General features: G+C 46.0%; 1 protein-coding gene across 2 annotated transcripts in view; it reads right to left on the reverse strand.

Annotated features, from left to right (window-relative positions):
* Positions 1–22,616, reverse strand: part of BCL7A (BAF chromatin remodeling complex subunit BCL7A) — a 130,672-nt gene that overhangs the window by 86,987 nt on the left and 21,069 nt on the right. For both annotated transcript variants that reach the window (XM_029571253.1, XM_029571252.1), the window contains exon 2: positions 19,019–19,100. In XM_029571253.1, coding sequence (XP_029427113.1) covers positions 19,019–19,100 — 82 coding nt within the window. The remainder of the gene's footprint in view (positions 1–19,018; positions 19,101–22,616) is intronic.

Consider the following 22,616-nt stretch of genomic DNA (forward strand, 5'->3'; position numbering starts at 1 on the left):
CCTCTGTGAGCAATCTTTCTCTCACTCACACACACACACACACACCAGTCACCTCTGTGAGCAATCTTTCTCTCACTCTCACACACACACACCAGTCACCTCTGTGAGCAATCTTTCTCTCACTCTCACACACACACACACACACACCAGTCACCTCTGTGAGCAATCTTTCTCTCACTCACACACACACACACACCAGTCACCTCTGTGAGCAATCTTTCTCTCACTCACACACACCAGTCACCTCTGTGAGCAATCTTTCTCTCACTCACACACACACACACACCAGTCACCTCTGTGAGCAATCTTTCTCTCTCACAAACACATACACACCAGTCACCTCTGTGAGCAATCTTTCTCTCACTCACACACACACACCAGTCACCTCTGTGAGCAATCTTTCTTTTTCTCACACACACACACCAGTCACCTCTGTGAGCAATCTTTCTTTTTCTCACACACACACACCAGTCACCTCTGTGAACAATCTTTCTCTCTCACACACAAACACACACACACCAGTCACCTCTGTGAGCAATCTTTCTCACACACACCAGTCACCTCTGTGAGCAATCTTTCTCTCACTCACACACACACACACCAGTCACCTCTGTGAGCAATCTTTCTCTCACTCACACCCACACACACACACCAGTCACCTCTGTGAGCAATCTTTCTCTCACTCACACACACCAGTCACCTCTGTGAGCAATCTTTCTCTCACTCACACCCACACACACACACACACCAGTCACCTCTGTGAGCAATCTTTCTCTCACTCACACACACCAGTCACCTCTGTGAGCAATCTTTCTCTCACTCACACACACACCAGTCACCTCTGTGAGCAATCTTTCTCTCACTCACACACACACCAGTCACCTCTGTGAGCAATCTTTCTCTTTCTCACTCACACACACACCAGTCACCTCTGTGAGCAATCTTTCTCTTTCTCACTCACACACACACCAGTCACCTCTGTGAGCAATCTTTCTCTTTCTCACTCACACACACACCAGTCACCTCTGTGAGCAATCTTTCTCTTTCTCACTCACACACACACCAGTCACCTCTGTGAGCAATCTTTCTCTTTCTCACTCACACACACACCAGTCACCTCTGTGAGCAATCTTTCTCTTTCTCACTCACACACACACCAGTCACCTCTGTGAGCAATCTTTCTCTTTCTCACTCACACACACACCAGTCACCTCTGTGAGCAATCTTTCTCTTTCTCACTCACACACACACCAGTCACCTCTGTGAGCAATCTTTCTCTTTCTCACTCACACACACACCAGTCACCTCTGTGAGCAATCTTTCTCTTTCTCACTCACACACACACCAGTCACCTCTGTGAGCAATCTTTCTCTTTCTCACTCACACACACACACCAGTCACCTCTGTGAGCAATCTTTCTCTTTCTCACTCACACACACACCAGTCACCTCTGTGAGCAATCTTTCTCTTTCTCACTCACACACACACCAGTCACCTCTGTGAGCAATCTTTCTCTTTCTCACTCACACACACACCAGTCACCTCTGTGAGCAATCTTTCTCTTTCTCACTCACACACACACCAGTCACCTCTGTGAGCAATCTTTCTCTTTCTCACTCACACACACACCAGTCACCTCTGTGAGCAATCTTTCTCTTTCTCACACACACACACACCAGTCACCTCTGTGAGCAATCTTTCTCTCACTCACACCCACACACACACACACACCAGTCACCTCTGTGAGCAATCTTTCTCTCACTCACACACACCAGTCACCTCTGTGAGCAATCTTTCTCTCACTCACACACACCAGTCACCTCTGTGAGCAATCTTTCTCTCACTCACACCCACACACACCAGTCACCTCTGTGAGCAATCTTTCTCTCACTCACACACACCAGTCACCTCTGTGAGCAATCTTTCTCTTTCTCACTCACACACACACCAGTCACCTCTGTGAGCAATCTTTCTCTTTCTCACTCACACACACACCAGTCACCTCTGTGAGCAATCTTTCTCTTTCTCACTCACACACACACCAGTCACCTCTGTGAGCAATCTTTCTCTTTCTCACTCACACACACACCAGTCACCTCTGTGAGCAATCTTTCTCTTTCTCACTCACACACACACCAGTCACCTCTGTGAGCAATCTTTCTCTTTCTCACACACACACACACCAGTCACCTCTGTGAGCAATCTTTCTCTTTCTCACACACACACACACCAGTCACCTCTGTGAGCAATCTTTCTCTCTCTCACACACACACACACCAGTCACCTCTGTGAGCAATCTTTCTCTCACTCACACACACCAGTCACCTCTGTGAGCAATCTTTCTCTCACTCACACACACCAGTCACCTCTGTGAGCAATCTTTCTCTCACTCACACCCACACACACCAGTCACCTCTGTGAGCAATCTTTCTCTCACTCACACACACCAGTCACCTCTGTGAGCAATCTTTCTCTTTCTCACTCACACACACACCAGTCACCTCTGTGAGCAATCTTTCTCTTTCTCACTCACACACACACCAGTCACCTCTGTGAGCAATCTTTCTCTTTCTCACTCACACACACACCAGTCACCTCTGTGAGCACTCTTTCTCTTTCTCACACACACACACACCAGTCACCTCTGTGAGCAATCTTTCTCTTTCTCACACACACACACACCAGTCACCTCTGTGAGCAATCTTTCTCTTTCTCACACACACACACACCAGTCACCTCTGTGAGCAATCTTTCTCTTTCTCACACACACACACACCAGTCACCTCTGTGAGCAATCTTTCTCTTTCTCACACACACACACACACACCAGTCACCTCTGTGAGCAATCTTTCTCTTTCTCACACACACACACACCAGTCACCTCTGTGAGCAATCTTTCTCTCTCTCACACACACACACAAGAGTCACCTCTGTGAGCAATCTTTCTCTCACTCACACCCACACACACACCAGTCACCTCTGTGAGCAATCTTTCTCTCACTCACACCCACACACACACCAGTCACCTCTGTGAGCAATCTTTCTCTCTCTCACACACACACACACACCAGTCACCTCTGTGAGCAATCTTTCTCTTTCTCACACACACACACACACCAGTCACCTCTGTGAGCAATCTTTCTCTTTCTCACACACACACACACACCAGTCACCTCTGTGAGCAATCTTTCTCTTTCTCACACACACACACACACCAGTCACCTCTGTGAGCAATCTTTCTCTCTCACACACACACACACACCAGTCACCTCTGTGAGCAATCTTTCTCTTTCTCACACACACACCAGTCACCTCTGTGAGCAATCTTTCTCTTTCTCACACACACACACACCAGTCACCTCTGTGAGCAATCTTTCTCTCTCACACACACACACACACACCAGTCACCTCTGTGAGCAATCTTTCTCTTTCTCACACACACACACACACCAGTCACCTCTGTGAGCAATCTTTCTCTTTCTCACACACACACACACACCAGTCACCTCTGTGAGCAATCTTTCTCTTTCTCACACACACACACACACACCAGTCACCTCTGTGAGCAATCTTTCTCTTTCTCACACACACACACACACACCAGTCACCTCTGTGAGCAATCTTTCTCTCTCACACACACACACACACCAGTCACCTCTGTGAGCAATCTTTCTCTTTCTCACACACACACACACACACCAGTCACCTCTGTGAGCAATCTTTCTCTTTCTCACACACACACACACACCAGTCACCTCTGTGAGCAATCTTTCTCTCACACACACACACACACCAGTCACCTCTGTGAGCAATCTTTCTCTCTCACACACACACACACACACCAGTCACCTCTGTGAGCAATCTTTCTCTTTCTCACACACACACACACACACACACCAGTCACCCTCTGTGAGCAATCTTTCTCTTTCTCACACACACACACACACACCAGTCACCTCTGTGAGCAATCTTTCTCTCTCTCACACACACACACACACCAGTCACCTCTGTGAGCAATCTTTCTCTCTCTCACACACACACACACACCAGTCACCTCTGTGAGCAATCTTTCTCTCTCTCACACACACACACACACCAGTCACCTCTGTGAGCAATCTTTCTCTCACTCACACCCACACACACACCAGTCACCTCTGTGAGCAATCTTTCTCTCACTCACACCCACACACACACCAGTCACCTCTGTGAGCAATCTTTCTCTCACTCACACACACACACACACCAGTCACCTCTGTGAGCAATCTTTCTCTCACTCACACACACACACACACCAGTCACCTCTGTGAGCAATCTTTCTCTCACTCACACACACACACACACCAGTCACCTCTGTGAGCAATCTTTCTCTCTCACACACACACACACACCAGTCACCTCTGTGAGCAATCTTTCTCTTTCTCACACACACACACACACCAGTCACCTCTGTGAGCAATCTTTCTCTTTCTCACACACACACACACACCAGTCACCTCTGTGAGCAATCTTTCTCTTTCTCACACACACACACACACACACACCAGTCACCTCTGTGAGCAATCTTTCTCTTTCTCACACACACACACACACACACACCAGTCACCTCTGTGAGCAATCTTTCTCTTTCTCACACACACACACACACCAGTCACCTCTGTGAGCAATCTTTCTCTTTCTCACACACACACACACACCAGTCACCTCTGTGAGCAATCTTTCTCTTTCTCACACACACACACACACACACCAGTCACCTCTGTGAGCAATCTTTCTCTTTCTCACACACACACACACACCAGTCACCTCTGTGAGCAATCTTTCTCTTTCTCACACACACACACACACCAGTCACCTCTGTGAGCAATCTTTCTCTTTCTCACACACACACACACACACACCAGTCACCTCTGTGAGCAATCTTTCTCTTTCTCACACACACACACACACACACCAGTCACCTCTGTGAGCAATCTTTCTCACACACACACACACACACCAGTCACCTCTGTGAGCAATCTTTCTCTTTCTTACACACACACACACACACCAGTCACCTCTGTGAGCAATCTTTCTCTTTCTCACACACACACACACACACCAGTCACCTCTGTGAGCAATCTTTCTCTTTCTCACACACACACACACACACCAGTCACCTCTGTGAGCAATCTTTCTCTTTCTCACACACACACACACACACACCAGTCACCTCTGTGAGCAATCTTTCTCACACACACACACACACACACCAGTCACCTCTGTGAGCAATCTTTCTCTTTCTCACACACACACACACACCAGTCACCTCTGTGAGCAATCTTTCTCTTTCTCACACACACACACACACCAGTCACCTCTGTGAGCAATCTTTCTCTTTCTCACACACACACACACACCAGTCACCTCTGTGAGCAATCTTTCTCTTTCTCACACACACACACACAGTCACCTCTGTGAGCAATCTTTCTCTTTCTCACACACACACACACCAGTCCCCTCTGTGAGCAATCTTTCTCTTCACACACACACACACACACAAGTCACCTCTGTGAGCAATCTTTCTCTCACACACACACCACACAAGTCACCTCTGTGAGCAATCTTTCTCTCACACACAACACACACCAGTCACTCTGTGAGCAATCTTTCTCTCACACACACACACACCAGTCACCTCTGTGAGCAATCTTTCTCTCACACACACACACACACCAGTCACCTCTGTGAGCAATCTTTCTCTCACACACACACACACCCAGTCACCCTTGTGAGCAATCTTTCTCTCACACACACACACACCAGTCACCTCTGTGAGCAATCTTTCTCTCACACACACACACACCAGTCACCTCTGTGAGCAATCTTTCTCTCACTCACACACACCAGTCACCTCTATAAGCAATCTTTCTCTCACTCACACACACCAGTCACCTCTGTGAGCAATCTTTCTCACACACACACACACCAGTCACCTCTGTGAGCAATCTTTCTCTCACACACACACACCAGTCACCTCTGTGAGCAATCTTTCTCTCACACACACACACACACACACACAGTCACCTCTGTGAGCAATCTTTCTCTCACACACACACACACACCAGACACCTCCCTGTTCAATCTCTTGCTGTCACACACAAAGGTCACCCCTAATCAGTCTCTCTCACATATGCCTTCTCTTTCTTACTTACATCCACAGTCTCAATCACACACATTCTCTCACACACTTACACATATGCTGGCTCACTTTTTCTATCCCACTATTTACCCCCTCCCCCCCAGCACACATGGCAGCTACAGCACAAGGCATTGGGATTTGCACTGGGAACAAATAGGCAGCCGATGTGATTTACTGGATTTAATTAATAAATATGAGATTTTTTTGTCCTGTGATTGCAACAACTGGTGCTGAATTTAATTTGCTATGTTTTCAGCTAGTGCTGAGGTCTTTTCCTCTCTTACATAGGGTCGGTGCTCGGAACTCCCAGAGTCTTCAGGGTCTGGGAAACCAAGGCCGGCAATTCATTTCTATGGAAAAACCGTAATATGGTCCGATATGTCTCCAAGCCTGGAGGGATTTCCCCATCCTCCAATGAATCTGCTTCCCCTTTGTCATATGTGGTGTCTGGGTCCCTATCAGAGATACCCCTTGGTGAGGCAAGGCATGTCTCGAGCCTGCTGATAGAGTTGGGAGAGCGAGGCCTTCCTGGCTGGGGTTTGGAGAGGGGCAGGAGACCAACCACACCTGTACGAAGGCTTGAAGGCCTTGAAAAAATTCCATCTAAGAAAAGGCTGCTGGAGGAATTGGGGTAGATGCAGCTGAATCTCCCTCTCCCAAGGTAGACCCAGCCCCGGGATTACTCAGATCCAGGGTGCTACCAGATAAGGTCGCGGCTGACCCATCTACTGAATGGGAGGAGCCGGGCTTGGAAAAATTCTGGGAGTCCAGCCCTCCCTGGGCCTCCTCACAGTGCTGATATAGAAAAGACTCCAGGTCAGACTGTGTAGCCCTAATATGGCAGGCAGCACAAAGAGTGTCACTTAGGCTTCTTTGCTGCCGGGACCATAATAAAATGGTAGCTGTGCGCTCAGCCAGCTAGCGTCTGAAATAAGAGTGCGCACAGATCCTGTACCAGTGCGCGTAAGTAGAAGCGCACATTTGCGCGAACATATGCTGTAGTTACACGATGTTAGGTTCCATTTTAGGAGCTACCACCCAGGAAAAAGATCTAGGCATCATAGTGGATAATACTTTAAAATTGTCGGCTCAGTGTGCTGCAGGAGTCAAAAAAGCAAACAAAATGTTAGGAATTATAAGGAAGGGAATGGTTAATAAAACAGAAAATGTCATAATGCCTCTATATCACTCCATGGTGAGACCACACCTGGACTACTATATACAAGTCTGGTTGCCGCATCTCAAAAAAGATATAGTTGCGATGGAGAAGGTATAGAGAAGGGCAACCAAAATGATAAAGAGGATGGAACAGCTCCCCTATGAGGAAAGGCTGAAGAGGTTAGGTCTGTTCAGCTTGGAGAAGGAAGGCTGAGAGGGGATATGACAGAGGTCTTTAAGATCATGAGAGGTCTTGAACAAGTAGATGTGAATCGGTTATTTACACTTTTGAATAATGGAAGGACTAGGGGGCATTCCATGAAGTTAGCAAGTAGCACATTTAAGACTAATCGGAGAAATTATTTTTCACTCAACGCACAATAAAGCTCTGGAATTTGTTGCCAGAGGATGTGGTTAGTGCAGTTAGTGTAGCTGGGTTCATAAAAGGTTTGGATAAGTTCTTGGAGGAGAAGTCCATTAACAGCTATTAATCAAGTTTACTTAGGGAATAGCCACTGCTATTAATTGCATCAGTAGCATGGGATCTTCTTAGTGTTTGGGTAATTGCCAGGTTCTTGTGGCCTGGTTTGGCCTCTGTTGGAAACAGGATGCTGGGCTTGGTGGACCCTTGGTCTGACCCAGCATAGCAATTTCTTATGTTCTTATATGCAACGTTAGGCGCACAGCTTGTTCACAGAGCCAGCACATACCGCGTGTACCAACGACTATGGAGGGCAACGGAGGTGCACAAAACAGAGCGCAAGATGCTTCTGCTGCGGCCTGCCACGTGGCATGCCCACCGAGCCTGAAGCAGGGCCTAGCCCATCACGGGGGGCCGCTCGACCCGCTCGGAAGCCCCCTTCCCTTACCCCAATCAGATCGGAAATGTCGTTGGTACGGCGCGCTGAGCAAGGAGACCAGAGGAAAGACTTACTGAAGCCCCTCTCTGAATCAGAAGGAATAGTCTTCTCTCTGGGCTCAGCACTTACTGGCTGAGTACAGAGACGGTCGCCAGCTGTGGGGGGAGAGGGCTTTGGCTGTCATTGCCGCGCTCTGCTTCCTGCACCCACTGCTTTTCAGCTGTTTAGCAGCAAAGTCCACTCCAGAAACCAAGGCACACCTCTGAGGGATCTCGGAAATCGCCTCAGGAATTCTTGACTGGGGGAGGGACCTTTAGGTAATACCACAGGAGAGCGGAGCTCAATCTTTCTCCAATTTAAAGGTACATTTTCTCTTCTAATAAGTACTGCAATCCCGCTATACCACCAATGCTGGTGTAGGGAAAGCATGTCTAAATCTGTTAGAAGATGGAGAGATATTGAAGGGCTGAGGTCACTGCAGGGGTATATCCAAAGGTGACGTCAGCTTTGAAACCTGACTCCGTCTCCATCTGCTAGCAGGGGGGGCATATAACCCATTGGTCCTGAGTCCATCTGGCTAAACACTAGGAAATTATGTGCATCTTGCTGGGTTGGAGGAGAGGGAGGGAAGGGCAGCGGGAGACCAGGAAGTCCTTGACACACCTACAGGTGCTTGACAACACACTGTTGAGATGCGACACAACGGTTGAGAACCGCTGCTCTAACCATCAGGTCACTCCTCCCCCCAATGTGCAACCTTATATCTCCCTTCCCCATTTCCACTATAACTTAAAGAACACCTGCGAAACTCAAACTATATCAGTATCTATATCACGTGCATTTTGTGTGACCAAATGTTCTCTCAGGACTGATCTGTGAAGCAGGTGGCACAGACTAAGAATGAACAGAGCAAGGCTAGAATTCACTGCAGGCTGCCTACAAAACGCGGCTTGCATGTTTACACAAGGAAGCAAAGCTCAAAGGGAGTTGCTGAGAACAGTTTAATTTCCTAGGGTAGAATTTCTGAGACTCATTTAGTACTGTGTTTTTTCAGAAAGATTTTTTTTTTATTAAAGCTATTTATGAGTTGACTGTTCAATAACCAAAACAGCCCAATATTCAGCAATGTGTGAAGCACACAAGTTATTCAACTAAAATTAGATGGATATCTTGTCCATGATATTCAGCGGAGTGCTGCCAATTAGGCACTCTGCTGAATATAGCCAAGTAAACTTATCTGGCTAACTTCAGGACTGCTCACCTGTACAACCAGAGTTAGCTGAATAAGTTATCCAGCTAACTGTGAATATTACAGTTAACCAGATAACTTATCCAGTTAACTCCATCTTGTAACACCTCCAGACTGCTTCCAAGTTATCCTGGAAAGTTTTATTTTTCCAGGTGGTCACAGCACCAGAATTTTAAAAGCCTGAACTTAGCTGGACAAAACATTTGAATATTGACCCCATAGTGTCAGATTTGTAATGTGTTTATTTTATATAATATGCTATTTTATTGGGAATCGCTTTAATGGAGAAATTACTTACCTGATAATTTTGTTTTCCTGAGTGTAGACAGATGGACTCAGGCCAATGGGTATTGTGCTCTCCTGATAGCAGATGGGAGACAGAGTCAGATTTCAAAGCTGACGTCAGCCTACATATACCCATGCAGCGTGTTTAGCTCTTCAGTATTGTCTTCAAAAAGCCAGTCTGGATATATGTTGCTTAATACTTGATTATAGTTGATTAACTTTGAACTGGTTCAACTGATTTTATATATATAATAAATAAAACTTTTGGAACTGGAGACCGCCAGTGTACTGAAACAATAAACATGATACCTGGGCAATTGTGAGTTTCTTGGATTAGGGGTAGGCCGTGGCTTACCTGTACTTGTTCAGTCTCGGGAGTTGATATCAGAGGTTCTCGATTTCTGGAGCAGCATGGATGCTGAGTCCATCTGTCTACACTGAGGAAAACGAAATTATCAGGTAAGTAATTTCTCCATTCCCCAGTGTGTAGCCAGATGGACTCAGGAACAATGGGATGTACAAAAGCTACTCCCCTATAGGATGGGAGGCTGCCCGTGGCCCACTTAGTGCTGCCTTTGCGAAGGCTGTATCCTCCCTGGCCTGAATATCCAGGCGGTAGAACCTGGAGAAGATGTGTAGGGAGGACCATGTTGCTGCCTGACAGATCTCGGCTGGCGAGAGCAGTCTGGTTTCGGCCCAGGAGACTGCCTGGGCCCTTGTAGAATGCGCCTTGACCTGGATAGGTAAAGGTTTTCCTGCCTCTATGTAGGCAGCATTAATCACTTCTTTGATCCAGCGGGCTATGGTTGCCCGTGATGCCGCTTCCCCTTGTTTCTTCCAGCTGTGTAGGACGAACAGGTGGCCAGTTTTGCGTAATGGTTACGATCTCTTCAGGTATCGGACTAGGATTCTGCCGACATTCAGGTGGCGAAGGAGGCACAAGTCTTCCGAATCCCTGTGCTCCTTTGGTGATGGTAAGGATATGGTCTAGTTCATATGGAACTGTGAAACCACTTTCGGAAGGAAGGATGGTACCGTACGCAGCTGTATGGTGCCCAGGGTGAACCCGAGGAAGGGTTCCCGGCAGGATAATGCTTGATGTTCAGAGATGCATCAGGCTGAGCATACTGCGATCAAGAATGCTGACTTTAGGGTCAAGAGATGTAGAGACAGGCCACTTGTTGGTCTGAAGGATTCCCCTGCTAGGAAGTCTAGTACTAGGTTGAGGTTCCATAGAGGCACTGGCCACTTTAGTGGTGGTCGGAGCTGTTTGACTCCTTTCAGGAAGCGAGACACATCAGGGTGAGTTGAGTGTCTGATACCATCCAATTTGGACCTGAAACAGGCCAGTGCTGCGACTTGGACCTTGAGAGACAACCCCCTTCTGCATGCCGTCCTGTAGGAATTCTAGGATCATGGGAATCTTGGCTGTCCTCAGGAGGAGACTGCGGTCTTCACACCAAGCTTTGAATACTCTCCAGATTCATATGCAAGACAGATGTGGAGAACTTGCGTGCCCGAAGCAGGGTGTCAATCATGGCTTTTGAGTAGCCTCGTTTCTTTAGGCTAGTGCTCTCAAGGACCATACCGTAAGAGAGAATCGAGCTGGGTCTTCATGGGAGATTGGTCCCTGCTGAAGAAGGTCCCTGTATGGCGGGAGCCGCAGAGGATTCCCCGCCAATAGTCTTCGCAGTCCGTGTACCATGGTCTTCTTGGCCAATCCGGGGCGACTAGTAGGACTAGTCCCCTGTGGTGTTCTATCTTGTGAATCACCCTGTCCAATAGTGGCCAGGGTGGGAAGGCATACAGGAGGTTTTCATCTAGCCAGTTCTGGATGAGAGCGTTGATTCCCTGAGATAGTGGTTCTCGTCTGTGGCTGAAGAATCTGGGGACCCGGGCATTGCGACAAGTTGCTAGTAGGTCCATGGCTGGGAGACCCCATCGATTTACTATCAGCTGGAAGGCTGTGTTCGCCAGCGACCATTCCTCCTGATCTAGTCTTTCTCTGCTGAGATAATCCGTGGAGATGTTGTCTTTTCCTGCGATGGGGGAGGCCAAAATCTCTTGTAGGTTTATTTCTGCCCACTCCATGAGGGGGTCTATTTCCAGAGACACCTGCTGTCTCTTGGTTCCTCCCTGGTGGTTGATGTAGGCAACAGTTGTTGCGTTGTCCGACATGACTGACGGGCTCGCCTCGGAGTCTGTGACTGAATCATAGGCAGACTAGTCTGACCGCTCACGCTTCCAGGCAGTTTATGTTCCATCCCGCCTCTTCCTGGTTCCATTTTCCCTGGGCTGTCAGTTCCTGACAGTGGGCTCCCCACCCTCGCAAGCTTGCTTCCATGGTGAGCAAGATCCACTTTGGTGCGGATAGGTTTACGCCTCTGCTTAGGTGTTCTTCCTGTTGCCACCATTGAAGCTGCTCCCGAACCTATTCGGTAGCTGGAGGCGAATTGAGTAGTTCTGGGACACTGGGTTCCATCGTGACAGTAGAGAACGTTGTAGCGGCCACATATGGGCCCTTCCCCACAGGACCACTTCCAGAGTTGATGTCAAGAGGCCGATGACTTGAAGGTAGTCCCATACCTTGGGGCGAACCGAGGTCAACAGTTTTTGTAATTGACCCATCAGCTTCCTTCTCCGTGAAGGGGGAAGGTAGACCTTGTTCTGTTTGGTATCGAACCAGACTCCCAGGTATTCTAGTGACTGGGAGGGCTGTAGACAGCTCTTGGTTGTGTTCACAACCCACCCAAGTTCTTATAGTAGATTCTTGATTCTGGTGGTCGCGAGGCGACTCTCCTCCGGAGACTTTGCCCTGATCAGCCAATCGTCCAGGTAAGGATGTTCCAGGACTCCTCCTTTCCTCAGTGCTGCCGCCACTACCACCATGATTTTGGTGAAGGTTCTGGAGGTGGCAGCTAGTCTGAAGAGTAGCACTTGGAATTGATAATGATGACCCAATATCGCAAAACGCAGGAAGTGCTGGTGGTTCTGATGGACCGGGATGTGAAGGTAGGCTTTGGATAGGTCTAGGGAGGTTAGGAATTCTCCCGGTTGTACTGCCATTATAACAGAGCGTAGGGTTTCCATGTGGAAGTGTGGAACCTTCAAGGTAACGGTTGACGGCCTTGAGGTCCAGGATAGGTTGGAATGTTCCTTCTTTCTTGGGAACGATAAAATAGATGGAATAGAGGCCAGTATTTTGTTGGATGCGTGGGCACTGGGGTTATTGTCTTCAGGCTGAGTAGTCTTGCTAGCGTGGTTTCCACTGCCAGTCTCTTGGAGTGGGAGTGGCACGGCGATTTCATAAATTTGTCTGGAGGAATGCTTAGGAATTCCAGCAAGTATCCCTCTCGAATGATGGTTAGGACCCATTTGTCCGAAGTTCTCTTGACCCATCTTTGGTAGAAGAGGGTAAGTCTTCCCCCTATGTCTTCTTCCTGTGGATGGGTCTGCATCTTCTCATTGTGGGGTACGACTGGGGCCTGCCCCTGAGCTTGCTCCTCTCTTAATGTGCCTGTTCCGAAAGGACTGAGACTTCCTGAAAAACAAGGGACTTGGGACTGTGTATTCTTGTAAAGCTTTAGGCGCTGCGATCCTCTATCCTTTGTTCTTCTGGAGGAGGAGCGCTGCTATGTTCTTTTGTTCCTGTCCTCAGGTAATCGGGATACTGGAGATTCACCCTATTTATTGGCTAATTTCTCCAGTTTGCTCCCGAACAGGAGGGATCCTTTAAAAAGCATTTTTGTGAGGTTTGCTTTGGAAGTTGCGACAGCCGACCAATTCTGGAGCCATAATTGTCTTCTTGCCGCCACTGCGGCAGCGACACCCCTGGATGAGGTGCGCACGAGGTCTGCGGTAGCATCGGTGAGGAAGGAGACTGCAGGCTCCATCACTTCTCCTGGCGTGGTTGCATCTCTGGCGAGGATCAAACAGGAACGTGCCACTAAGGCGCAGTAGGAAGCAATTTGTAGTGTCACTGCTGATACATCAAAGGACTGCTTAAGGAGGGCTTCCAGCCTTCTATCCTAGGCGTCCTTCAGTGCCGCTCCTCCCTCCACTGGGATCGTAGTGCATTTTGAGACTGCACAGATCATAGCATCCACTTTGGGGAAACGTAGAAGTTCCTTAGTCGTGGGTTCCAGCGGTTATAGGGCTTCTAGAGCCCTCCCCCCTTTGAAAGTGGCCTCTGGAGCATTCCATTCCAGGTCAATCAGTTCCTTAATGGGCCCTCACACAGGGAAATAGCATGAAGCCTTACGGAGGTACACCAGCATGGGATTCTTCTTTGGTTCCGCTGTGGACTCTGTGCCTGGAAGACCCAGTGTCTTCATAGTCTGGGACACTAGGGTTGGTAATTCATCCTTGAGGAAGAATCGGAGCATGGTCCTATGTGGCTCCATCCCTGGGGGAATTTCTGCTTCTTCCAGGGAGTAGGTTTCATCCTCTGAGGTATCTGAATCCCCATCGGAGAGGCTCTTGGTTAGTAGAGGCATGTCTTGAGAAGCCCGAGAGGTGCTGGGAAGGACTTGTGCTTCCGGCTGGGTTTGAGTCAGGTGGACAGCAGGGGCTGGTTGTGCCTGGACAAAGGTTTGCAGCCCTTTGAAAAATTCCACCCAGGAGAAGGTTCCTGGATCCATGTTGATCCCAGGAAGGGTTGTAGAGGTAGCCCCGGAGGAATTTTCCTGTGGGGGCACAGAGTTGGAGATACTAAGGACCGGGATGCCATCATCCGTGGTACCAGATCCCTCTGCTGGCTGTAGAGGGTCTTGATTTGGTTCTCCCTGGTTCTGTTCACACTGTTGGCACAGGAGGGATTCCAATTCAGGCTGCGCAGCTCTTAAGTGGCAGGCTGGGCAAATGAAGGGTTCCTTGGCTTTCTTGGATGGCGGTGCCATTATTTGTGTGCTTGTAGGGCTTAGGAATTCACCCATGCGTGGAGTTATGCGTGCGGATGCGCTTAGTTGTGAGCGTTGGATGCGCAGAAGTTAATCGCACGAAGTGCACACAAGTTGTGCATGCAGGCAACTGAGTTTGTGCGCGCGGCACAGTTATGCGTCCAGTTGTGCATGTCACTGTGCGCACAACTCAGATGTGTGTGCCGCTGTGCGCTCAAACCGTACTTAAGCGCTTAAGTTAGGCGCTTCGGCCTCCAGCCTGCCCCACGTGTACCATCAGTCGGAGGAGGAAAATGGCGCCGACGACCCCAAAGGCAAGATGGCGACCCCCCTGGAGGGTCTCCACGTGTGTGGACCCTCGCACCGAAAGGAGGGCTGCTCAACCTGATTTAAACCTTGTTGGAGGAAGGACGGTACGGCTGTTCGAGCCTTGGAGACCGGAGACTTAGAAGTAAAGATTTCTACCTTACCTGGTTTCGGCGCTTACCGGTCGCATGCCGGACAGTCTCCAGCTGTGGGGGGAGAGGGACATACCTTCACCGCCGTGCTTGAATCTGCACCCGCTGCCTTTCAGCCACCCTGGGGGCTACGTCCACGCTGGGAATCGGCCAGCGGACTAAGGCTCGTCTCTGAGGGATATCGAAGCGACCTCAGGAAAATCTCAACTGGGGGAGGGACTGTTAGGTTTCATCGCAGGAAAAGCGGGGCTCTCTTCTTAAGGTACATTTTTTATCTCTTCTTTCTTGCTGTAAGTGTTACACTATTCTTGTTTGGGATAGTGGCCGCATCTGCTATGGAGAGGGAGAAATACTGAAGAGCGAAGCATGCTGCACAGGTATATGTAGGCTGACGTCACCTTTGAAATCTGACTCAGTCTCCCATCTGCTATCAGGAGAGCACAATACCCATTGGTCCTGAGTCCATCTGTCTACACTAAGGAAAACGAAATTATCAGGTAAGTAATTTCTCCATTAAAGCGATTCCCAGTTCCAAAAGTTTTATATATATATATATAAAATCAGTTGAACCAGTTCAAAGTTAATCAACTATAATCAAGTATTAAGCAACATATATCCACACTGGCTTTTCGAAGACAATACTGAAGAGCTAAGCATGCTACATATACCCATGCAGCTAAGCATGCTGCACGGGTATATGTAGGCTGACGTCAGCTTTGAAATCTGACTCCATCTCCCATCTGCTATCAGGAGAGCACAATACCCATTGGTCCGGAGTCCATCTGTCTACACGCTAGGAAATTATTATTAGAAAAGCAATATATTAAATTCAAACATAGACCTCCGTATCACTTCTCTAATGTTGAGGCTGGAGGGCTCTATTGTTTGGGCATCAGAAGTACCTCACATCAGTTCCTAGGTCTAATGCAATGATTTTCAGTAAATACTGAAATACTGTACTGTGAAATATTCTAGAAGTATCTAAGACTACAGACTCTGTATCAATTAAAACTGCTGAACAAATCAATATTTATAAATTCACTACCCCCCACCCCACTGTAACTTGTCTTAAAGAAAAAATATAAAAAAGTCTCATCATCGTCAGGTCTCTTCCGTCATCAAGCACTGCACCTATGCACAGTGCTGGTAACTTTGAAACAGCTGCACGGTCGCACACGTGCATGCATTTGCTGGCTTGTGTTCACAGACGCGTCCATTTTATAACATATGTGCATATGTATGCACATGTGCGCACGTGTGCGTGCAAATCCCACATCTACCGCCTAAGCTGGGGCAATTTTATAAGGGAGGCGCACTGACACCATAGCTAGTTTTCCCAGTTCGTCCAGTTTAGGGATAGAACTTGCAAACCCCTTTAATTTTATAGCCACTCTTCCTCCCTGTTAGCCCCAAACCTTAAAACCCTGCTGCTTGACCTACATTTTTTTTTATTTTACTACTTACATGCCCTCCATAAAAGAAGTTTATGCAGCAGGGGATCCAGGTGTATGCCTGTACAAATAAGTATTTACATGCACATTTTTTGGCCAGGCCCTGACATGCCCACATCCCACCCAAATCACGATCCGTTCCTTTTTAGAAACTTTTAACTTGTGCGCGCAGAGGGAGATACATACGTCCATGGGCTGTTTATAAGATCCATTCGTCGTGCACTGGCTCAACTTGGACGCATATCTCCCGCTTTTGGTGCACACAGGGCTTTTAAAATCTACCTAAATGAGACCAGACTGGATTATACCATGAATGTGATGTCATGATATCACATCCAATTGGTTCCAAGAAGTGAACTAAGACAACAGCTAAAGCCTACTCCTGAAGGCTCAGCAGCATTGCAGGGAAGAAAACCAAACCATTAAAAAAAAACAAAAAACCACACACATAAATAATGCACAAGTAATACCTCTCTGTAAATCACAATAAGCAGAGACAGTCTTGCATTCAGCCGCTACAGCCCTTCTCATGTTTCACTCTGCATTTTTTTAAGCTATTTTCAAACATTTGTGGCTTATGTCTTTCCATTGAAACCACTAAAAAGGAGAAAGTTGGATCACAGAAAGACCATCACTATATTTGAAAGTAGCTGACAAGTTAATTAGTGCGAGTCACTCTGTAACTCCTTTCAGATTTGCTACTTTGTGACTTACTCGAGAATCATTCAAGGGCATGTTATGTGGGTCTGGTTCTATCTAATTTTATAGGAGGGCTTCAACACAGCTAGAAATCTACCAACCGATTTTTCAGCATATGGCAGCAAAAAAAGCAAAACTTGGAGTACAGCGGAAGAGGGCAAGCTTTTCTCCCTTCTCAAGACTATCAATGCAGCTTAAAAGCAGAAAGCTGTGAAATAAGTAGACCCAGGTTCAAATCCCACCTCTACCACTCTCTGGATGACCCCAAACAAGTCAATTATCCTTCCTGAGATTTTTCGCTAGAGCAAAGCTTTCAAAGTTCCTTTTCTTTATGTGCTCAAACTATAGATTCACTGGGGAAGGAGCCTTGTGACCATATACTTTACTATTTTGTCTGGCACTGCTAGTATGCCCTGAACTAGATGGAGTAAAGACTATTCATACTACACCTTGCTGCAGTTTGAGTGAGAAAGTGCTGAAAAGTGTGAATTATTAAAGTTTTAAATACAAAAAGCAGAGATTTTTAAATGCATATTGGCAAAATGGCTGCACCATGGGGCCACGTGATAGAGTTTTTCACCTAGCAGGTGCTTCTGCTGCACAAGTTAATGGCATTTTCATCCTCAGCAACAAGAATTATATGACAAGAAGTACTTCACTGATCAGTGGCTTTTCTAACCTCTAGTCAGTGGACCCTATACAGATAACAAGAAGCATATATGCATTAACAAAGCTTGGGATAAGTATTCCCATTTTGAAAAATGAATGCTAATGCTGATATTCTAGTTTTGTAGTACAAGGATTAAACTTCCCTTAATGTGTTCCAGAATGATGTCAGCCCCAAGGAAGCCAGAATCAGTGTAGAAACAAACATAAGCAGTTTATGGTCCATGCCCTCTTATTATTTAATGTAGCATTCCTATATATGCCAGCTTCTGCCATTTTAAGCATGGTAAATGAAAAATGCAATCTCTGGATGTATGGTACATGCAAAGGCCAGGTCAGATGACTTACTCCAGGGTCTTTATTCACTGGAAAAGGTTGCATCAGGTTGAGTTGCTGATTCAGCCTTTTCTGGTGAATGAAGCTTCAGCCAGGCAGCCAGATAACCACAGGAGCAGTTTAAATCAGCCTCCACATTCTGAAAATGAACTGAAGGCTCATCTCAGTCTTTTGAGCCTGCGGAAGAGGTCTCTTATGATAAGAGGGACACTTTCCAAGGGGCCTTGAGTGACAGTACCTCACATACCATAAAGAGATATCTTTTGCAGGAAATAGTCAATTTTAAGGGGGGGGGGGGGGGAAGCATTTAATTTTTTATTCTTCCACCTAATATATAAACTGAACAAGAGATCAGCTCATTAGCTGAACCGGTCCAAATGTAATGACAATGTCTATCCTAGGCACAAGAGAACAAGCTTTAGGCAAGAAAGACTAGACTCTGTATGCTGCACAACTTCAAAACTCTTTCTGACTTGCTCTCCAGCCAGCCTAGAACCTTATTCAGCAGTCCAAGTTACATAAGACTCCCACAATATTTTAAGGCCATTTTATGACTTCTAGATTATGTGAACTTGTTTTTTGGTTAAGCAATTTATTTTAACATATTCAGTTGCCGTGCAGTTAAAAAATTATGACTTCGTGCAATTCTCTCAGGAGCTGGCACCAGCAGACAAAGACTGTCCTATGGTCTTGTAGTTGGCTGCTGAAGACTCACCCTGAAATCTGCATGCCACTGCAGTTACTTTTTTATGCTGGAGCGTGACTATAAGAAGCACTTACTTCATCGACCTTCGGCTCTGTCACAGGCACCCACTTGTAGATCCTGAGGGATGTGTCACCCACAGTCACCCATTTCTTCTCCCTATAAATCATAATCCAGAGGACATCAATAGAATGCTGCTGCAAATGAAATGCCTTGCGGAGACTAATCAGTGCCACAGGCACCTACACAAGCCAACAGGAAAGCTGAAATACTCTATATCTTATAGTCTTTAACAATTAATACTTTTGTACTCACTAAGGAGATAATTTGAAAAGGAGTTATATGCATAAATGTAACATACTATCGTAACAATTTTAAAAAGCCATTTAAGCGCATAATATGCACTAACACATGAATATCCTATAGACAATTCAATGGCATATATTGTAGCAATTTTCAAAAGCCCACTTATATGGGTAAAGTGCATTTACATGTGTAAAAATCCAATTTTAAGCATGTAAATGTTTTTTTAAAATCAGGCCCTAAATTTATACAATGGTTTGAGTTACTGAATAGGGTCCTGTGTGGGTACCAAATGCTGGTGGGACATTTTTCAGAACCTTCTTGTGTACCTGAGTCACCAAACCAAAGTAAAATGGAGGAGTAGCCTAGTGGTTAGAGCAGCAGGCTGTGAACCAAGGAACCAAGTCCAAATCCCACTGCCACGTCTGATGACCTTGAGCAAGTCACATCAACCTCTGTTGCCTCAGGTATAAACTTAAGATTGTGAGCCCTCTAGGGACAGGGAAATATTTGAAAGGCAGAATATAAATACAATTGATTGACTGATGCAAGTTTAATGCACAAAATTTTCAATGTGTGAGTATATATCAAGTTATCAGCAGCACAAGGCACATCCTGAGTAATAGGTTGGTCATATCTTTAAAAATGCTTCAATAAATAAACACAATGGTTTCACGGTAATTTCATCCCCAATAAAAAGTCTAAGTTAAGATCTGCCAGTTTTGATTTGGTCAGTGTTTTCTTACTGTGGAGGGTATTTTAAGTTTTCTTGATCATTTTCCAGAAAGAAAAAAAAAATGCGGGCGGCATAGACGCGGCTCTGAACAGCGGTGCTCGACTTTCTCTCTTGAAAGATATTTTTCCCCTTTTTCGCTATGCCTTCGAAAAGAAAGGGGAAGGTAAGAATCTTTCCACCGGAGACCTTACCTTCCTCCGGGCAATTGGACATCATCCGCTTTCTTAGCCAACTGGAACTAGCAGAGAGCGCCGGTGAACCTGGTGTGAGTTCCCGTGGGGGAGAACGGGGAGCTCCTGCGGATGAGGCTTCTCTTAGCCCGGATACCAGACCACCCCCCGCACAGCGAGACCCGGATGGAGAGACTTCCTGGTCGCAGCTCGATGACGCGGCAGAAGCGACCGGGGAGGTGGAGGCCGATCCAGGAAGCGGGCTAACGCTGGAGAGGGTTCCCTGGCCAGAAACGGAGGCATCAGCGGGAGCTGGAGCCTCAGGGGCCCGGAACCGGGAGGCAAACCTCGTAGAGGATATCGAGGGAGCTTCGGCGGACCGAGGTCAGTGTTTAACATCTACTGGTGTGGGAGATATACCTTCGACCTCGACAACTAAGCCTGGGGTAGTGACACTTGAGTCACTCTGGGATTTGGTAGCTGGTCAAGGCCAAGCTATGAAACGGTTAGAGCAAAAAATGGACTCCCTGAATTATAATGTTCAAAAAATAATAACTGGAATACAAGAACAGGCAATGGAGACATTAAATAAAATGGCAGAGAATGAAAATAAAATTCACTCTCTGCAAGCTGTTAATGTAGCAGTAATTAAAGAACAAATGGCCTGTTCTAAACGTCTGGAAAATTTGGAAAACAACATCAGACATTTAAATCTAAGTATTATGAACTTTCCAAAAATTGCTGGGGAAATTCCCTTTACTACCTTGAAAAGACTTTTTAGAGAAGGACTGGAATTTACAGAAGAGAATATGCCGTCTATAAACTTTTGTAGATTTCTAAATAGTAGTAATAGACCTGCTGCTGCAGGGCCTTTGCCAATACCCGCTATTCCCTTAAATTTAACTAGTTTCCTGGAAAACTCGGAAACAGATGTATTGGAAAGGAAAACATTGCTGGTAGCATTTATTTCTGTGTATGACCTTAACAATGTAATGCGCAATTTCTTTAGAAAATTTCCCTTGAATTTTTATGGTCAAACAATAAGAATATACCCAGACTTAGCTCCAGTCACTCAAATAAGACGTAGAGAATTCCTAACTTTGAGACAAGATGTTGTATCCCTTGGTTTTGCTTTCACGCTTAGATATCCATGTAAATGTTTAATTAAGAAAGGGGATGACTTCGCCAATTCATAGATGCCAGAAGACCAACCACCTCTTCCCCGGTCAATAATTGAGGGTTAATCATATGAGGTTCCACTTTAGTCTATGTTATATGCCACTGTTAAGATAAAGAATTTCTATAAATTCTCTCAGTTTGATTTCACTTGCCCTCTCCCTGTTTATTTCTGACGGATGAATACATATAATTGTATAAAAGTAAAGTACTCCCAATAAATATATTTTGAAAAAAAAAAAAAAAGTAAAGTACTTTGTTTAGTTTGTATATTTTGGAATTTCAATTAAGAGAATATGAGATAAGTAGATAGTATTTAACCATAGATATTGTTTCCCAATATGTATTTGTGAAATACTTTTCTCTTTTTTTTTTTTTTTGGTGGTCTTTACTTATATAGAATTCTTTTATTTGTAAATTTGAAAATCATAAATAAAGAATTAAAAAAAAAAAAAGAAAAAAATGCTTGATATTCATATAATTTTATAAGCCTCTTAAATCTTCTAGTGATCAGTAACAAAATATGTTTGTGATTAACTAGATCTTCCTCAGTTGGCATCTCTCTGTAGCAGATTTAAAAAACATGTGGAAATTGAAGCACAAATGGACCAATTATTTAGACAACTGAAGCAGACTGAGCAGGATTTACACCACTGGGACAAAGGGGAATTCTCATGGTTTGGTAGAACAGCAATTGTAAAAATGAATATTTTGCCGAGACTCCATTATTTGTTCCAGACCCTCCCCATAGATATTCCAGAGGCAACCTTCCAGCTGTGGCATTGAAAACTGTTCAGATTTATGTGGAAAAGGAAACCTCCTCGAGTAGCCAAGAGTTGTTGCATCAAACGAGAAGCGGAGGTGGAGTGGGCATACCATGCTTTCAATGGTACTATGTAGCAGCTCAATTATAAGCATTGGTACACTGGCATAAAACTTTAGAAATAAAAAGATGGGTCCAACTGGAAAGGGATATGATGGGTGATACAATGGTAGGGCTGCCCTGGTTGGCAAGGAAAGCCTGGATAGTGTCTGAGATGCCACATGAGCCAGATTTGACATTAGCTTTATGGGATAAATGGAGGCACATGATTGTTGGGGATAAAACATTTTTTTACGAACACCCATTTACTACAACAGAGGGTTTACTCCAGGTTTCACTTCAGCTGCTTTCGATAGATGGAAGAATAGAGGATGTTCCAGGTTGGAACAATTTTGGGAGGGCATGGATATGAAAAAGTTTAAGGAGGTCCAGTCAGCGTTCTGCTACCGAATAAAGATAGGTTTTAC

This window comes from Rhinatrema bivittatum, chromosome 11 (assembly GCF_901001135.1).
Source record: "Rhinatrema bivittatum chromosome 11, aRhiBiv1.1, whole genome shotgun sequence".
Lineage (NCBI taxonomy): Eukaryota > Metazoa > Chordata > Amphibia > Gymnophiona > Rhinatrematidae > Rhinatrema > Rhinatrema bivittatum.